We start from the raw sequence: 17,284 nt of genomic DNA, 5'->3' as shown, positions 1-17,284 counted from the left end.
CTTTATTATTTTTAGACGGGATTTATGAAATTGAAAATTATAACAACATAACTTATGTTAACAGATGATTCACTTTTGAATTTGAAAAGTCGTACGACACCATTATAACGTTTTGTTGGCGACATACGCTCGTTTTATCTGCGTCAGACTCCTCGATAGTAGCGCTCGATTCGATACAGTTATACAAATGTCAATTTTTTATAACGATATAAGCATTTACATTTACGTGTGTTATTAACCATGAATTGATAAAACATATGTCCGCTTCAATATTATTTAAGTCAGCAACGACTTCTGAATAAAATGGGATTTCAAGACACACGTTCGGCATTCAAGACATCGACCGAACAATTGTAAAACTCACCAAATACCTAATATTAGTTTGCGCATTTCATATTCATAAGACTCGTCAGTGGAACACATAAAAAACATTTATATTTACCAAATCAATTTCATACGGGTAGAATAAATAACACGGACAAATGCTAAATTATTAGCTCCTGACTAGCCAAATGCATATAAGAAATATGAAGCAAAAAAGTTAAAGAAAAGCTTATCCTTGTGAAATGACAACTTTGAATATTTCATGATGTAGGGAAAAACTTGTTCATAGCTGTGTGGTAAAAGATAATTCAATATATGCCCCCGGGTAGATCCTTGTGTTCATTGACTAAAACAAATCTTGAACAGTGCATATGTACTAACTATTTTAAAAAAATTGTTCAATTAAATGTTGATTTGTATGTTTAACATTTTTATGTTTAACTGTCTGGTAAATTCATTTTATCGATATAAGATGATGAGTTATGAGTGCCAATGAATCACCTCTTCGTTCACTCCATTATGTATTGAAATTGTAATAATATTTTTAAACATCATAACAGTTTGTATTAGACAAACAGTAAAAGGTATTAACATGTGTTCTAAGTATAACATTTTTTTTTATTATACTCAAGTATTATATCAGCAGCAGTTTATTTAATTTCAATTTTAAAGTAAAGATAAATCTGTCGATTGAAAGTTTGTGAAATTCATTTCATCTTAATGACTGAAGAATGTTTTGATATAGCAGTTAATAGGTTAGTTTCTGTAATGAATAGTTTAGTTCATTAATGGACATATTCTTTTTGACTGTTTTTTTTTTCAGTGACACCATGCAGCAGTAGTCCATGTGAAAATTCTGGAAATTGTGTAAATGCAAATGGAAGCTTTGTTTGTGATTGTCCAATAGGCTATTCTGGGAAACTATGTGAAGGTACAATTCGCATGACATAGTATTGATACAAATGTCATATGTTTGAATCCAACTTTTAGGTCTAAATCATATATTGAATGACAGTTTATGAATCCTAATTTTCAAAATGTACTGTCAGTGGCAACCTAGGCCACATTGAATACGTCATTTTTTGTTTGCTCACATTTAGAAATTTTTAGAAATAACAATGTTATGAGGTAGGAAAACGAGAGTTTAAAGTATCAATTATCAAATCTTTACACTTATAGTGGAATCATAAGAATCAAATTCTCATTTATATGGGGCAAAAAAAATAAGTATTATAAATATTCATTGACCATGTCAGGAGATCTCCTTGATAGAAAAGTTATTTTCAGCTGGTGCTGGGAAATTGATCATTGGAAGGATTGAAGATGAAAATGACCCAACATGTTATTGCATCTATAGAAGTCGACTTGTTCGGTGAAAGTATTTCGGGTTGTGTTTTGTTGTTGTTGAAATTTGAATGTGAATGTTGTTTAGTTGTCTTTAAATATTTGTTGACAGTTGACCCGTGTGACGGTGTTTCTTGTGATAATGGAGGAACGAAAACTATATCACGAACAACCTGTCAGTGTACATGTAGGAGGGGCTTCTCTGGATCATCATGTGAAGGTTATTATTAATATTGTTATTGAATTGCGCAGTATTAAATCATTTAAACACGGTTTACTTTTAATAGTATTCAATATAACAAAATAAACAACGTAATCTTACCGATCGACAAAGACATAACTTATAAGATAAAACAATAGTGAAACCAATCTAAATATCATTTGGTCAGCTTAAATATTTACTTGAGACTTATACAAATATATAGATTTTTTTTATGTACTTTTAAATAAAGTAACCTCGGGCTCGGATTGGCAATATCTTATACGGGATATTTAGTGAATATCTGTGTAGGTATTAAAAAGTTATTGAAATATCCTAAAGCACTCTTCACGTGTCAATTATGTTTCAAAGTTTTTTCAAAGCTGACAGTATGTCTATAAACATGTCACAAAATGTCAACTGACTGACATAGTTAAGCAAGTATATTTGTTTTATATTTACTTCCAGTAACACCTTGCAGCAGTCATCCTTGTTTACATAGTGGCAGGTGCTCTGTATTTGGAAGCAGCTACAGTTGTAACTGTTCAATAGGGTATTCAGGGAAATTCTGTGAAGGTATTGACAAGTTATTATATATATACAGTTCTCTTTATGTATCAACTATAATTTACCGTCGAATTCATTATTGGCATGACTAAAAATATTTCATACAATTAATTGTTTAGCTTGAAATTCAAATCAACATTTTGAATGCAATAGATATAAAAGCATTTAATTGTATTTGAATACTCAATCTCAATTATGAAGTATAATACATTATTGTAAGGCTATGTAAAAACAAGCAACAAACTAGAATAAGTGCACATGATGCCAATACACTCTCAGAGAGAGAGATAGAGATATGTGATCATACAGGTCGATACAGTAGGTTCATTAATCATCTACAGAGCATCTACATATGCTCCATTGCCAGCATCATTCTCTATATTGCTTTTAGTCAGATTTTAGATTAAATACTGATTCCAAGGAAACAAAATTCGTGTTATAATATCTTCAAATTTTCAACTTCAAACTACTGTGAATGAATGTATGTTAGTACCAACTTTTTTCGATTAAGTAACCATTCCATTGTCTTCAATATTTGACTTGCAAAATTGTTTTTTTTTCTAACAAACATAAAAACATTTGTTCTTTTTCGAACAAAGAAAACCGTACCGAAATTTGTATCCAACAAATAGTATATGAATCCACAATATATGATTGTTTTTCATGCTAAAAATCAAGTTTAACTGCTATGATCAATTGAATATTTCTAATATGCAGTATTAGTTTTTTTCATAATACAATGAAATGTGTAATTTCATGGTATTTTTTTAAAGTCACACCTTGCAGCAGTCATCCCTGTGAACATCAAGGAACATGTTTTAATGCGAATGGAAGTTATGTATGTTCTTGCCCTGACGGATATTCTGGCAAGACATGTGAAGGTACAATATAGACATTTTGTAACATTAATTGTACTTGCTGTTCAGCAAAATCAAAATGGCAAATAGACATATATATGCAACATTGCTATGAGGTCATTGCAGAAACTAGAACTAAGACGGGTATAGACATATCTACTATCGCTCTGTGACTAATTTCTATAAAGGCAAAAACTAAGGATTTTCTTATTCCAGGAATAGATTACCTTAACCGTATTTGGCACAACCTTTTGGAATTTTGGGTCCTCAATGCTCTTCAACTTTGTAATTGTTTGGCTTTATAACTATTTTGATATCAGCGTCTCTGATGAGTCTTATGTAGACGAAACGCACGTCTGGCGTATTGAATTATAATCCTGGTACCTTTGATAACTATTGTAACCTTGATTTTATATTACATAATCAAGATAACTATTAATATGCACAGCAGACTTCTGAAGTAACAAAAATAATGAAAGTCTGATGATTTTCAAAATCAAACATTAGTTAGTGACAAAGTTTACAATGATTAAATCTAGACACTTCACTATAGAAACGATATTTGGGATTATTCAATAATTTCGTATGCATTTCGAAATTGACATACGTGATATAACATCGCTATTCTATGCATTGTAATGATCAAATCCATATATTCAGTCACAATTTGTCATTATTACAATTATTGAATAATTTTTAATTCTAAACAATATTTGTTCATCTTTTCGGATATATAAAATCTGATTCTCTTTTTTTTCAATTGTAGTAACACCTTGCAGCAGTAAACCTTGTTTAAATGGTGGTAACTGTTCTATAACGGGGAACGTATTCAATTGCATTTGTCCAAAAGGGTTTTCCGGCAAGTTATGCGAAGGTAAATCCTTCAAAGATTGGATAACAGTAGTCATTAGAATGCTAATTCGCTAATGAAGGAGGAAAGATTTTTTTTCGGAATTCAATTTTTTTATTGCGGGAATTTTGGCTGAACCTATATTGGGACTGGGGAAAGATTTTTTGGGTTTTTTTTTGGGGGGACACCCCTTCATACTAGTCATGCTAACACTAATAAATGTTCCGTTTGTATGTTTCGTTTCTCTTTTTCAATAGTAATTTATTTCTATACATATGAAACTGAGAGAATATAATCAATTAATATATCTCTTACTTTTCTTTTTCTAAAAATAGCATTTTCCAAAAAAAAATACTTACTAAACATTTTGGAATAAGTGCATTTGACTAAGTGCTAAAAATATTATATGCTAATGTTTATTTTCCTTTTTGTTATTAAGATGTTTTCCTTGATATTTTACCGAAAAGAGGGACAAATATATCAGAGGGACAGTCAAACTCACACATCGAAAATAAACTGACAACGCCATGGCTAAAACTTAAAAGACAAACAGACAAATAATAGAACAGAAGAAACAACAAAGAAAACCAAAGACTGAGCCACACGAAACCCACCAAAAACTGTGGATTACATTGATGCATCTATTGAATTTATATCTAGAGAATAATTAAGCCACAAATATACTAGACAACATGTTCAGAAAAAAGATTGGTTTTATATTAATATCTAAATTTTAAACCAATGAGAAGGACTTTGCATAATAAATGATGGAAGTAACTTGGTATTTCATCATGTTCATGGCACTTTTGTATTTCAAATATATGAGGAAAATTCCAAATGTGTGCATAATTTTTCAGGAACATCACTAAAAACACCTGCACAGATTTGCATTCGTAGTAATTTCTTACTGACAACCATAATTAATTTGATACAAAATAGCCAAATTCGTATCGAAAAGTGACAGATAAATTATAACTTGATAAAACTTTTTGTAGCTTGGTTTTCAAAATGTCCAAAGCGTTTTTTTTTTTTTTTTTTTTTTATTAACCTTCAACAGGAATGCATTTGATTAAAAATGCAAAAGCCATTGCTGTAACAAAACAACATTAGTCGAAGTTTTTTATGGACAAACTGGACCTATTAATGATAGTCAGTTACATGTAGGGTAAACTTTGCATATAGGCGTTGGGACATTGGTTTTTGTAAACAATTTTCTGATTTACATAGAAAAATGTGACTATCGTCCAGACGGACAAGAAAATATAAGAAAATTCAAAAAATGAAAACATTTATATTGAAAAAAAACCCTTACAGATTTGCAAAATTGTCTGACTTGTTTTGTGTTATTTGTTTTTAGTAACACCTTGTACCAGTCAACCTTGTCTTCATGGTGGCAGTTGTTCAACTTCACAAAACAGCTTCAATTGTAATTGTTCAGATGGATACTCAGGCAAACTATGTGAAGGTATCTGCAATTGGAAACAACAATTTAAAAGATAAAGCAAGACAGTGATTATGGCATACAATTTGTGGATAATCTTGCAAATTTTGTGAATATTTTATAACATGGATAAATGCCCTTAAAAAAGTTAACTGTCAGAAGACATGACTGCATTTTTTATTGATTTTTTTCAAAATAATATTGATTGTAAAAAACACGTTATAATGGTCATATCGAGCAACTAACAGTTTTTCTTTTTATATAGATTAGAATGTTGGTTTTACCGTTTGAATGGTTTACCCTAGTTATTTTGGGGCCCTGTATAGCTTGTTGTTCGGTGTGAGCCAATGCTCCATTTTGTAGACCGTACCTTAACCTATAATGGTCTTCTTTTATAAATTGTGACTTGGATGGAGAGTTGTCTCATTGGTACTCATACCACATCTTCCAATATCTATAGGATATATTCAATATCAGTGTACAAAATGCCTAATTGATTGAATGTTTATTGCTGAATATCCAGTGACAACTATTTAATGCATGTTCACACAAGAACAGATTAACCATACATACACTGAAAAGAAAAATAGAAAAATTAATGAAATGTAAAAACTAAAGTATATTGCATTGTATTTACTATTTTCTAATCTGATAAATGGATTGAGATGAAAAGTCAGGACAACAAACAAAACATGATTGAATCTCATATGAACTCTAGCATAACCCATGCATACCGTATTATATTGTCTAACAGAGTCAATGTATACTGCTATCATGTATCACCATGCGAATTAACCGCTTCATAAAGTCGTTATCTTTAAACTTTTTATGTTTCAGTTACACCATGCAGCAGTACTCCTTGTGTAAATTCTGGAACATGTTTAACTGCTGATGGAAGCTACATTTGTGTTTGTCCCAAAGGATATTCTGGCAAGCTATGTGAAGGTATCATGTACAGAATAGTATTTCTTAAGCGTTCAGTACAACTAACACAAAATTAAAAAACGTTTAAATTTTCAAATTCGATCAAGTTTCAGGGTAAGAAAATTCACATGACTAATGGCTCCTTAATTTTGGGATGCCTTATTGACAGTAAGATCTAATTATCAGTCGGCTATTGCATGATGGCTCGTATATAACTTATCAATATATATTTATAAATGACCACACTAGATGTCTCAATTTTAAAAGGATCTGCAGAACCCTTCCGTTGTACGAGAGATCACCCCTCTTTTTGGTTGAGTTGTGTAGCTCAGTCTTTAGTTTTCAATATTTTTTTAGGTAGATTGTATGTTTTTTGTTGATTTATTTTTGGTCAAGGCATTGTCAGTTTGTCTTCGACGTATTAGTTTGAATACTCCTTTGGTATCTTCTGCATATCTTATCTTTTAGAATTAAAATCGTATAAGTGATATAATTCTGTAAATCATCTATACGTCAAAGTGGAAAAAATTTATAAGCATAAAAATAAGGATGTTATGATATTTTGAAATTTAATGTTACAAAATTGTTTAAATGCATGAATATATCTACTCATGTAAAGTACTGGTTCATTGTCCGGTTTAAATAGTTTTAATCTTTTATGATTCATCGTCTCTTGTTTCTTGTGATAAGCTAGGATTTTAAAAAACGTTAAAGTCGAGCATCAAGAAAGAGATATTTATTGTCGATTAACATGATTAAGGCATATGTTGCAGACTAATTGGTACCATTAACGTTATGTTATAGCCTACACAAACTTTTTTCGTGTTTTTAATCTATATCAACCTGGTCAAACCATGTGTATTGTCTCCTTTCCGCTAAGCAGATATTGTATAGATATATTGCCTCGAAATAACAATAATGTATTCGAGTAGTATGACATATCTTTCAGTAGATTCTTTTCTTGTAAACTGGCACGTTCATTAATGGCAACATTAGCTTTCTAACGTTCAAATCTCGTCAATCATTTTAGACATCACGGTGACACACCATACCTAACCATCATCATTATCATGATCATCTTTTGTATTTTGAATTAAAATCAATTTCACAGATGACCCATGTGAAGGTTTTTCTTGTAAAAATGGAGGAACAAAGTCTGTATCGGGAAAAACCTGTCAGTGCACGTGTAGAGGTGGCTTCTATGGATCAACATGTCAAGGTAATTATTATTTTGCATGGGTTCATGACCTATTGTTATTCAATTGTTGTTGTATATAATTCTGTAAAGAAGTTCTAAATCGCAGGGAAAAAATAGCATTACTTCCATGCGTTGGAGGATGTATGTAGTAAAGGCAAATGCAGCTTGACACGTAAACTAGTCATTTGTTTTATAGTGTCATTTATACATTCAAAAGAGGTTGATAGGTTATATAAACTTGTCTATATTTTAATTCTATATAAGCTAAGGGAAATAAACAACATGTCTGTTATCAAATTCCCTTTAAGATCTGAAAAAGCTAAATAAAGATTTGTTACTGAAAGGAAATTTAATTTGATGAATAAATCGTTAGAAAAGGGTAAAATATCTTAAATGCCACACATTGTATATCAATTTAGTTGTTTTGCTGTAATTTTTTAACATATAGTGAGAGTTCACGACTGTTTAATTGAGTGATTTTTCGCTATATACCTTTGTATGAGCATAAGTGTTATCAGAAAATATATATATATATAATTTTTTGTTTGTAACCTGTTCAATAGAAGATCGTTAACTAAATGATACATTTAATATCAAAGAATAATGATGTAAAAATGTTTGATTGCTAATAATACTGAATTGTATCAAGATGGCTTGAATATTTAATTTTGCATTTCAGCCGATTTCAATGAGTATATAGCTAAAGGTAATAACTTTGGTTACCTTACTTGCTAGCTAAACCGTGAAATCATTGCTAGGTAAGGTATACTACCCTCCTTTCGAAGTAGCCTAGTCCTACAGACTGATAGATTGGTTATTTGTCGGACTAGTCTACTCTTTATGGAGGATAGTTTTTCTAACCTAACAATTACTTCACAGTTCAGCTAGCTAGCAAGATAGACAAAGATACTATCTTTGCCAACACACTCATTGAAATCGGCTGTAATATGTAAGCAACAAGGGAATCAAACAATAAAATTGAGAATGCATATAAAGAATGTGTCAAAGAGACAACAACCCGATCACAGAGCAAACGACAGCCGATATTTTTCCTATTTGCAGTAACACCTTGCAGCAATCAGCCTTGTTTGCATGGTGGTAACTGTTCTATATCTGGAAAAAGCTATACTTGTGACTGTCAAGCGGGATATTCTGGCAAATCATGTGTGGGTAAGTATTGAATTTCATTTTAATTGAAGACATAGTTTGTTTTGTTTAAGTTTGTTATCATTCCGTGCTGATACTTAACTGTCGCAAGAGGGAGAACAGATGTTACAGCCACAGTCTATGTGGGCGTGTCCTAAGTGAGGAGCCTGTAACATGGTAGTTCTCGTTTGTTGCTATCATATAAGCATTGCATCAATTGTTTTGTATAGATAGTTATTGTGTTGTTCAGACACCATGACCTACGAGTGTTTTTAGTCGAAAGTTTTTTTTTTAGGAAAAAATGTCAAAGGTGAGAAAAAAATTTTGAATTGGTCTATATATAGATTCCATCTTTACAACATGTATGTTACGATATTTCCCTGCCTCGAGACATTTAATTTTAAAAATTTAAAGCGGGAGGCTTGCCGAGTTGTTTTTCCCCATTATTTCAATTTAACTATTGAGAGTGGAGAACTATCGTAATACACGAGTTATAGTTGTTGAATCTGATTCTCTAATGATTTTTATCCTTCCTTTTCAAAGACTTGCAAAAAGTTGTGTTCTTGTTATGTAACGTCTTCATGCATGGTCGCCTTTTCTCAGGACCTCACACTAGAAAATTCAGAAGAAATTAACAAAAATGTAACGTCATAACTATATTTCGACCAATCTTTTACCGAGAACAGATATTTCACTACTGAGGTTAAACGATCTTCGTGCCAACTCTATGTGCTTTATATTTTTCAAAATGAACTGCATCGGTTGTTCTGGTAATAACATCATAATTTATATAAAATGTGAACATTGTACCTGTATCATGTAATATTTTATGATATAACTTCGTTCCAGTGACACCATGCAGCAGTAACCCTTGTTTAAATTCAGGTTCATGTTATATTGATAATAGCAGCTACGCATGTGTTTGTTCAATGGGATATACAGGAAAAACATGTGAAGGTAATATAATCGACTTCTAGCCTACAAGCTCTTAATCCTGAAAGTTCAAAATTTAAATTACAGAAACAGACATTTAAAATTTCTAACACTTTCAGTTGTTTTCCATTGATTTGATATGTTTAAGCTTTTGATATTTGCTATTTTAGCTTTATCTGGTCTGATCTAAGATTTATTATACGAATTTGCGCACACCGGCAACAACAAGGCATCTACAAAGAACTTATCTTAACGATATTTGGTTTTGAATTGTTAGCCCTGGTTTTCAAATAATAATTCTATAAACTCATCATAGATACCAGGATTGAAATTTTGTATTTGCGTATTTAGCCTTTTGCTGCTTTAAAGAAGTCAAAAAAGTAGATATTTTAACTCGAATAAGAGAGTTCCTGTTATCAGAACGTCAAATTGATCGTGTGCGGCGTACATGTAAAACCTGCCTCATTGAAATCTTGTTATGGTCAAGATAAAATTAAAACACTAATATTAAAATATTAGAGCACTTGATTGACACAAAAAGAGCACACGAAAGAATATATATTACTGAAAACTAATATATGAACATGTACGGTATGCAAAATTTGTTTTGTTTGAGTGTAATCGATCATAAGAAACTTAATTTTACAGTTGATCCATGTGCTGGTTTTCCATGCGATAATGGAGGAACAAAATCTGTTTCGGGAACAGCCTGTCAGTGTACATGTAGAAGTGGCTTCTCTGGATCATCATGCGAAGGTATTTCTGATTATTTTATGTGTGCGTTTTTGTTACTCAAAGTTGCTTTCATTTCATTTTCGTTAAAACAATTATCTACAAACCCTATCAATCCATATTATAGACCAAACTACAATTTATAAATTGATGATGTATATAAACATTGATAAAGTACAATAACAGTGACAAATAATCGATTCACAGCCTTACTTTTATACTAGCAAATTAACAAGTAAATCGACATGTAAATTGATATAATTTGAATATGGCGTTATGTTTTTATGATACAACTGCATCTAGTCAAATATCCATTGTACTAGTGCAATCAATGCAACTAAGAAACATCCCTATAAGAGAAAACAAATTTGAATAAGTGAAATCTAAAATTTAAAATGTAAAAAGCATGGTTTACACAAGATGATTGCTGATCTTTTTCCTAAAGTGTCACAAATTAAACATGATACAAGGTACTGTTGGAGTTCATACATTTGTCTTAGTTTGTATGTTCCTCTTAATTGATTGGCAACTTTATACATGATTTATCTTGATTGTTTTCTGCAGTAACGCCATGTAGTAACCAGCCTTGTTTAAATGATGGTAGTTGCTCTGTCTCAGGACACAGTTTCAGATGTAATTGTTCAAAGGGATATTCTGGCAAATCATGTGAAGGTGAGTTATAACATATTTCAAGAACACATGACTGACTACGTGGTATGGGCTATTCTCATTGTTGAATGCCTTACGGTCACCTACAGTTGTTAATTGCTGTGTCATGTGTTCACTTGTAGAGAGTTGTCTCATTGGAAATCAACGTCTTCTTTTTGATATGATACTATTTGAAAATACTGTTTAATTTTTAGAAGCAATTTATGTACTTGATAGCAATTTTATTTCCTGGTGAAGGAAAAGGGATTGGTTTATTTCTTCTTGTTAAAAATAAAATATCAAATCGCCCACTACAGGTGCGTTATACGTTATTCAGGTAAGTATGAACCGCAAACGAAGTACATCAGGACTTTTGAATAGCTGTTTTCAAGTTGTTTGAAAAGTTCAAACATATTTTAAAGAATGTATGGTCTAATTCATGAGCGGGTTTTATTGTCAACAGGACTACTGTAACAATATCGATCTAAACATAATATATAAGATATTATTTTGGATTTCTAAATCTTTGAATAGATCATACTTTATGTTGTTTTTGTTTTTTTTTTTGCGGTAAAATTGTGATTATAAATAAGATGGATATATATCAACGTAAAATAAACTACGCGATACAATTATATTGTGGTTTTCTTTTTCTCTCTTGCTTCAGTGACACCATGCAGCAGTAGTCCGTGTGTGAATTCCGGATCATGCTTAAATATAAATGGCAGCTATCTATGTGTTTGTCCTAAAGGATACTCTGGCAATTTGTGTCAAGGTACAAATTACTGATCATATTATTTTCATTATATTCAGTTTGATGCGACTGCTATACTAGTGAGAGGTTTAGCTAGCTATAAAACCAGGTGCAATTCACCATTGTTTACATAAGAAAATGCCTGTACCAAGTCAGGAAAATGACAGTTGTTATCCATTCGTATGATGTGTTTGAGGTTTTGGTTTTACCATTTGAATAGGGATTTTTCCTCGGAGTTCAATACTGTTGTGATTTATTTACATATAGAAAAAGCATAGAAAACAAAATATATCAAAATTCATTTTGATATAAGTTATATTATAGTAGATAATCGAAAGATAGCAATAAAAACAGTTTTGATCTCAGTTAATATGAAATCTTATTTATTTGAATTTAAACTCTTTACAATAAAAAACAGAAATGAGTGGTAAGAATGTTATTGCATTTGGGGTTAAACAGCCTGATATATATCTCAATCAATTTCTCAGTTGATCCTTGTGATGGTGTTCCTTGTGATAATGGAGGAACAAAACTATATCAGGAAGGACTTGTCAGTGTTCTTGTAGACGTGGCTTCTCTGGATCATCATGTGAAGGTATTTGTGGCTTTTTAATGTGGGCGTTTATGTTAATTCAAGTTGCATCTAGTACGATACTCATTTTACTGGTTCAAGCAATTGAACTAAAAGAAATCCCTATAAGAGAAAAAAAATTGAATTAGTGTACATTACATTTTAATATGTAGAAAGCATGCTTTACGAAAGATGATTGCTTATCTTTTTTCTAAAGTTTCAAACATTAAACATGATAAAAACTACTGTTGGATTTCATGCAATTCTCTCAGTGTATATGTACCTCTTACTTGATTAGCAACTTTTACTACATGCTTTAATTTGATTGTTTTCTGCAGTAACGCCATGTAGTAACCAGCCTTGTTTGAATTATGGTAGTTGCTCTATCTCAGGACACAGTTTCAGTTGTAATTGTTCAAAGGGGTATTCGGGCAAATTATGTGAAGGTGAGTAATAACATATTTGAAGAACACATGGCTGACTATGCGGTATGGGCTTAGCCCATTGTTGAATCCCTTACGGTGACATATAGTTGTTAATTGCTTTGTCATGTGTTCACTCATGGAGCGTTGTATCATTGGCAATCAACATCTTCTGTTTACATGGCACTACTTGAAAACACTGTTTAATTTTTTTTATTTTTTAGAAGCAATTTTTGTTCTTGATATTAATTTTAATTGTTGATGAAGGAAAAGGGAAAGATAGTTCATCTATGATGTGTTTATTTATTATTGTTAAAAAGAAAATATTACTTCGCCCACTACAAGTGCATTATAGGTAATTCCGGTAAGTATGAACCGTAAACAAAGTATATAGGGAATTTTGGATATCTGTTTTCAAGTAGTTTGGAAAGTGCACAAAAATAAGAATATATGGTCTTTTTCATGAGCGGGTTGTATTTTCAATAGAATGACTGTACCAATATCGATCTAAACATAATAAATATTATGTTTGTTTGGATTCCTATCTCTTTGAATAGATCATGAATTAAGGTGGTTTTTTTTGCGGTAAAGTTGTTATTATAAATAAGATGGATATATATGAACGTGTAATAAACTATGCGATACAATTATATTGTGGTTCTTTTTCTCTCTTGCTTCAGTGACACCATGCAGCAGTAGTCCGTGTGTGAATTCCGGATCATGCTTAAATATAAATGGCAGCTATATATGTGTTTGTCCTAAAGGATACTCTGGCAATTTGTGTCAAGGTACAAATTACTGATCATAATATTTTCATTATATTCAGTTTAATGCGACTGTCATACTAGTGAGAGGTTTAGCTAGCTATAAACCAGGTTCAATCCACCATTGTTTACATAAGAAAATGCCTGTTTCAAGTCAGGAATATGACAGTTGTTATCTTTTTGTTTGATGTGTTTGACCTTTTGGTTTCGCCGTTTGAATAGGGAATTTTCCTCGAATTTCAGTATTATTATGTTTTTTTATACTAGTAAATAGAAAACAAAATATATCAAAATTCATTTTGATATAAGTTATATTATACAAGATGATCGAATGATAGCAATAAATACAGTTTGGATCTCAGTTAATACGAAATTTTATTTATTTGAATTTTAAACTCTTTACTATAAAACAAAAACAGAAATGAGTGGTAAGAATGTTATTCCTATTTGGGGTTAAACACGTTGATATATATCTTTAATCATTTTACAGTTGATCCATGTGCTGGTTTTTCTTGTGATAATGGAGGAACAAAATTTGTTTCGGGAACAGCTTGTCAGTGTAAATGTAGAAGTGGCTTCTCTGGATCATCATGTGAAGGTCTGTTGTTTTGTCTGTGGTCTTTGTTGCATCAATTTTTATTCCGTTTTATATGAAAAATGTCTCAACCAGTATAACTTATCAACCACTATCCATAACGATGACCGATAAATAAATTTTAAACTCATCGGGATAACAAGCAATGATTTTAAACTTATCATATTAACCATAATAGTACGTTTAGAAGTTATAGAAATGAATATTTAGTGTATCTTAACATAATGCAGTATACAAATAAACTCATCTTTCCTTAAAAGATGGGTAAAAATGAAAAAGACAAACAGACAAACAATAGTACACATGATACAACATAGAAAACTAAAGAATAAGCAACACGAATCCCACCACAAACTAGGGGTTATCTCAGGTGCTCCAGAAGGGTAAGCAGATCCTGCTCCACATGTGGCGATACAAGCAACTTCAGTTGATGGAAATTAAAAGCATATGTGGAATCATAGAAAAACAATTGAATATGTCCTTTTAAGATAAGGTGATGTTAATAGTTTCAAAGTGCTATTCACCACACGAAACGTTTCAGTGTTTTTTTCAACGACGTGCTGTGTTTTATATAAACCCGTTACACTACTATTAACCGTGTTTAATTTAAAACGCGTCAACTTTCCGAAGTTAAATACAAAGGTATCCAGGTGTACGCTTTCAAACACTTATAATCCCAAAAATGAATAGGAGGTAAGATATTAATCAGTTTATCAGAATTGAACATGTTGAAAAACGATAAAAAAAAATTAAAGCCAGATACCCATTAACGATACTGAGGTAATTACATTTGAAACAAGGTGCGCGTTTCGTCCACAAAAGACGTATCAGTGACGCTATGAAAAAAAATATGATATGCAAAATAAAGTATTAAGTTGAAGAGCATAGCTGTTTTGCCCATATTAAACCACCGCATTAATTTTACTTTTTTTAATGTGGTTATCAGAACGGTATACACCAATTTTCCGATTTCCCTAATACATGTTATCATATGAGTAATATTTCATTTCGAATATTTTCCTATAAAGAAATTATCTAACCAACAGAGGAGGCTGAAATTTGCTATTTAAATTATTTGCAGTAACACCTTGCACAAGTCAGCCTTGTTTTAATGATGGTAGTTGCTCTATATCGGGAAACAGCTATAGCTGCAATTGCTCGAAGGGATTTTCGGGCAACTCATGTGAAGGTACGTTTAACAAAGTATATATGCTGATGAAAATTCTTAACTGAAACAAGATTTCATTTTTGACAATACCAAGCTTTTTTTTAAGATGAAATGTAATGAAATGGAGATATAATTTTCAACAATATCGCCGTTTTTGTAATTTTGCTTTTATCCTTTAGTGTGAGAATATTCTATGTTATGCTTTTCGCTTTAGATAGAAATATCTCGCTAAAAATAAAGGTGTACGTTATGTTGTCCGTGTTAACACGAACAACGTCATAGGAAAAATGGTGATAAATCAATTATACGTTGTCATTAAAATTCGAGTATGTTTTCTGTCACATCTAATCGTATCGCCCTTGATAAGTTTGTAGCTTATAAACACTCTCTCGCTTGGAAACCCATCAATAATATATAACAATGAAAAAACAACTTTGAAAGCCTACCGATTTTTTCTATTTTTGATTGATAAAGTAGATGTTTATCAAAATGAGACATTTTAATGTTGTTGTTTTTAAATTGTTTTCCAGTGACACCATGCAGCAGCAATCCTTGTGTAAATTCTGGATCATGCATGAATGTTAATGGCAGCTATGGTTGTGTTTGTTCGTTGGGATACTCTGGCAAAATATGTGAAGGTAGAAATAACTCATCATTACTATCACTGTTTGTACAAAAGTGAATAATAAAATAAAAATATATTGAAAAAGGCTTGTTTTAATTTTAATGGTATTGATGAAACATTTTAAAGAGATAATTGCAATTTGTATGAAAATAAAGTTTTGGACAGAGTTAATTTAAAACTGGAAGTGTTTGTTATGCGAGGAGTTAATTGAATATGAAACAAAATGACCTATTGTTTAGTCTTGTATTAGACAGATACGTGACGATGGCCTTTAATGTGCCAATAAACATGATAACAATACAACTGAACACCTGTCGTATCTGAAATATTCTGTCGAATCGAAGCCTTCAAATCTTTGCTTTTTTATTAATGAGTGCAAAACACAAAAGCATCAAATTTACAATTTCAAGGTTTTTCATTGACCTGATCGTATATTTAACAAAAACATGTACACCGTGTGGAAAGACTATATTATAGGAAAACAAGGTAAAACATCTCCTCGACTATATATTCTTCAGTGGAAACTTGTGTGTTAGGTTTCTTTTTAGAATTCAAACATTAAAACAGTTCATATAATGATTTGAATATTTCAAATACAAGTATGCACTCTTTAATATCTGAAATAATTTTACAGTTGATCCATGTGACGGTTTTACTTGTGATAATGGAGGAACAAAAACTATATTAGGAACAACCTGTCAGTGTTCATGTGGAAGGGGTTTCTCTGGATCATCATGTGAAGGTATAGCTGTTTTATGTGGACGGTTCTGTTGTTCAAACCGTTTCATTTTCGTTACATGTAGTTTTTCAATTAGGACTTAAATCAGTAGAACATATCAAACTTTTATTTATGAATTTTCGATGTAGATACACAGTGATATATCAATTAATAAGTCTTATTTTAACATAAGTAAATTAACCAGTTGATCTTATATGAATTGGGCATTATCTAAGCTAATAAAACATTAAAATTGTATTTTTGTTTTTTAGTTGAATGCCCATTTTACTACTTGAGCTATGCAACTAATTACAACTGAGGAAAATTAATGTAAATGTATTGAAAACATGAAAAACAAATGTTGATGACATGGTTAACATAGGAAAGTTGTTTATCTTTTTCACAAATTTTTAACAACAAAAAACGCAATAAAAAAACTCCTTTTCGGAATTCATGCGATTCTCAAAGTACGTGAAAGTCTATGTTTTTACCTCTTATTTTTAT

At 31.2% G+C, this 17,284-nt stretch overlaps 1 protein-coding gene across 3 annotated transcripts in view; it reads left to right on the top strand.

Moving 5' to 3' along the window:
- Positions 1-17,284, top strand: part of LOC139528645 (neurogenic locus Notch protein-like) — a 156,500-nt gene that overhangs the window by 7,185 nt on the left and 132,031 nt on the right. Inside the window, exons 8-22 of one of the 3 annotated variants that reach the window (XM_071324729.1) lie at positions 1,148-1,255; positions 1,781-1,888; positions 2,336-2,443; positions 3,208-3,315; positions 4,058-4,165; positions 5,499-5,606; positions 6,420-6,527; positions 7,618-7,725; positions 8,767-8,874; positions 9,700-9,807; positions 10,432-10,539; positions 11,080-11,187; positions 11,831-11,938; positions 12,827-12,934; positions 13,591-13,698. The exons of 1 other annotated variant lie outside the window; for it this stretch is intronic. In XM_071324729.1, coding sequence (XP_071180830.1) covers positions 1,148-1,255; positions 1,781-1,888; positions 2,336-2,443; positions 3,208-3,315; positions 4,058-4,165; positions 5,499-5,606; positions 6,420-6,527; positions 7,618-7,725; positions 8,767-8,874; positions 9,700-9,807; positions 10,432-10,539; positions 11,080-11,187; positions 11,831-11,938; positions 12,827-12,934; positions 13,591-13,698 — 1,620 coding nt within the window. The remainder of the gene's footprint in view (positions 1-1,147; positions 1,256-1,780; positions 1,889-2,335; positions 2,444-3,207; positions 3,316-4,057; positions 4,166-5,498; positions 5,607-6,419; positions 6,528-7,617; positions 7,726-8,766; positions 8,875-9,699; positions 9,808-10,431; positions 10,540-11,079; positions 11,188-11,830; positions 11,939-12,826; positions 12,935-13,590; positions 13,699-17,284) is intronic. One more of the 3 variants, XM_071324733.1, reaches the window with a different exon arrangement.

Source organism: Mytilus edulis, chromosome 6 (genome assembly GCF_963676685.1).
Source record: "Mytilus edulis chromosome 6, xbMytEdul2.2, whole genome shotgun sequence".
Lineage (NCBI taxonomy): Eukaryota > Metazoa > Mollusca > Bivalvia > Mytilida > Mytilidae > Mytilus > Mytilus edulis.
The sequence above is the reverse complement of the archived record's forward strand: the minus strand, read 5'-3'. Positions and strand labels throughout refer to the sequence as shown.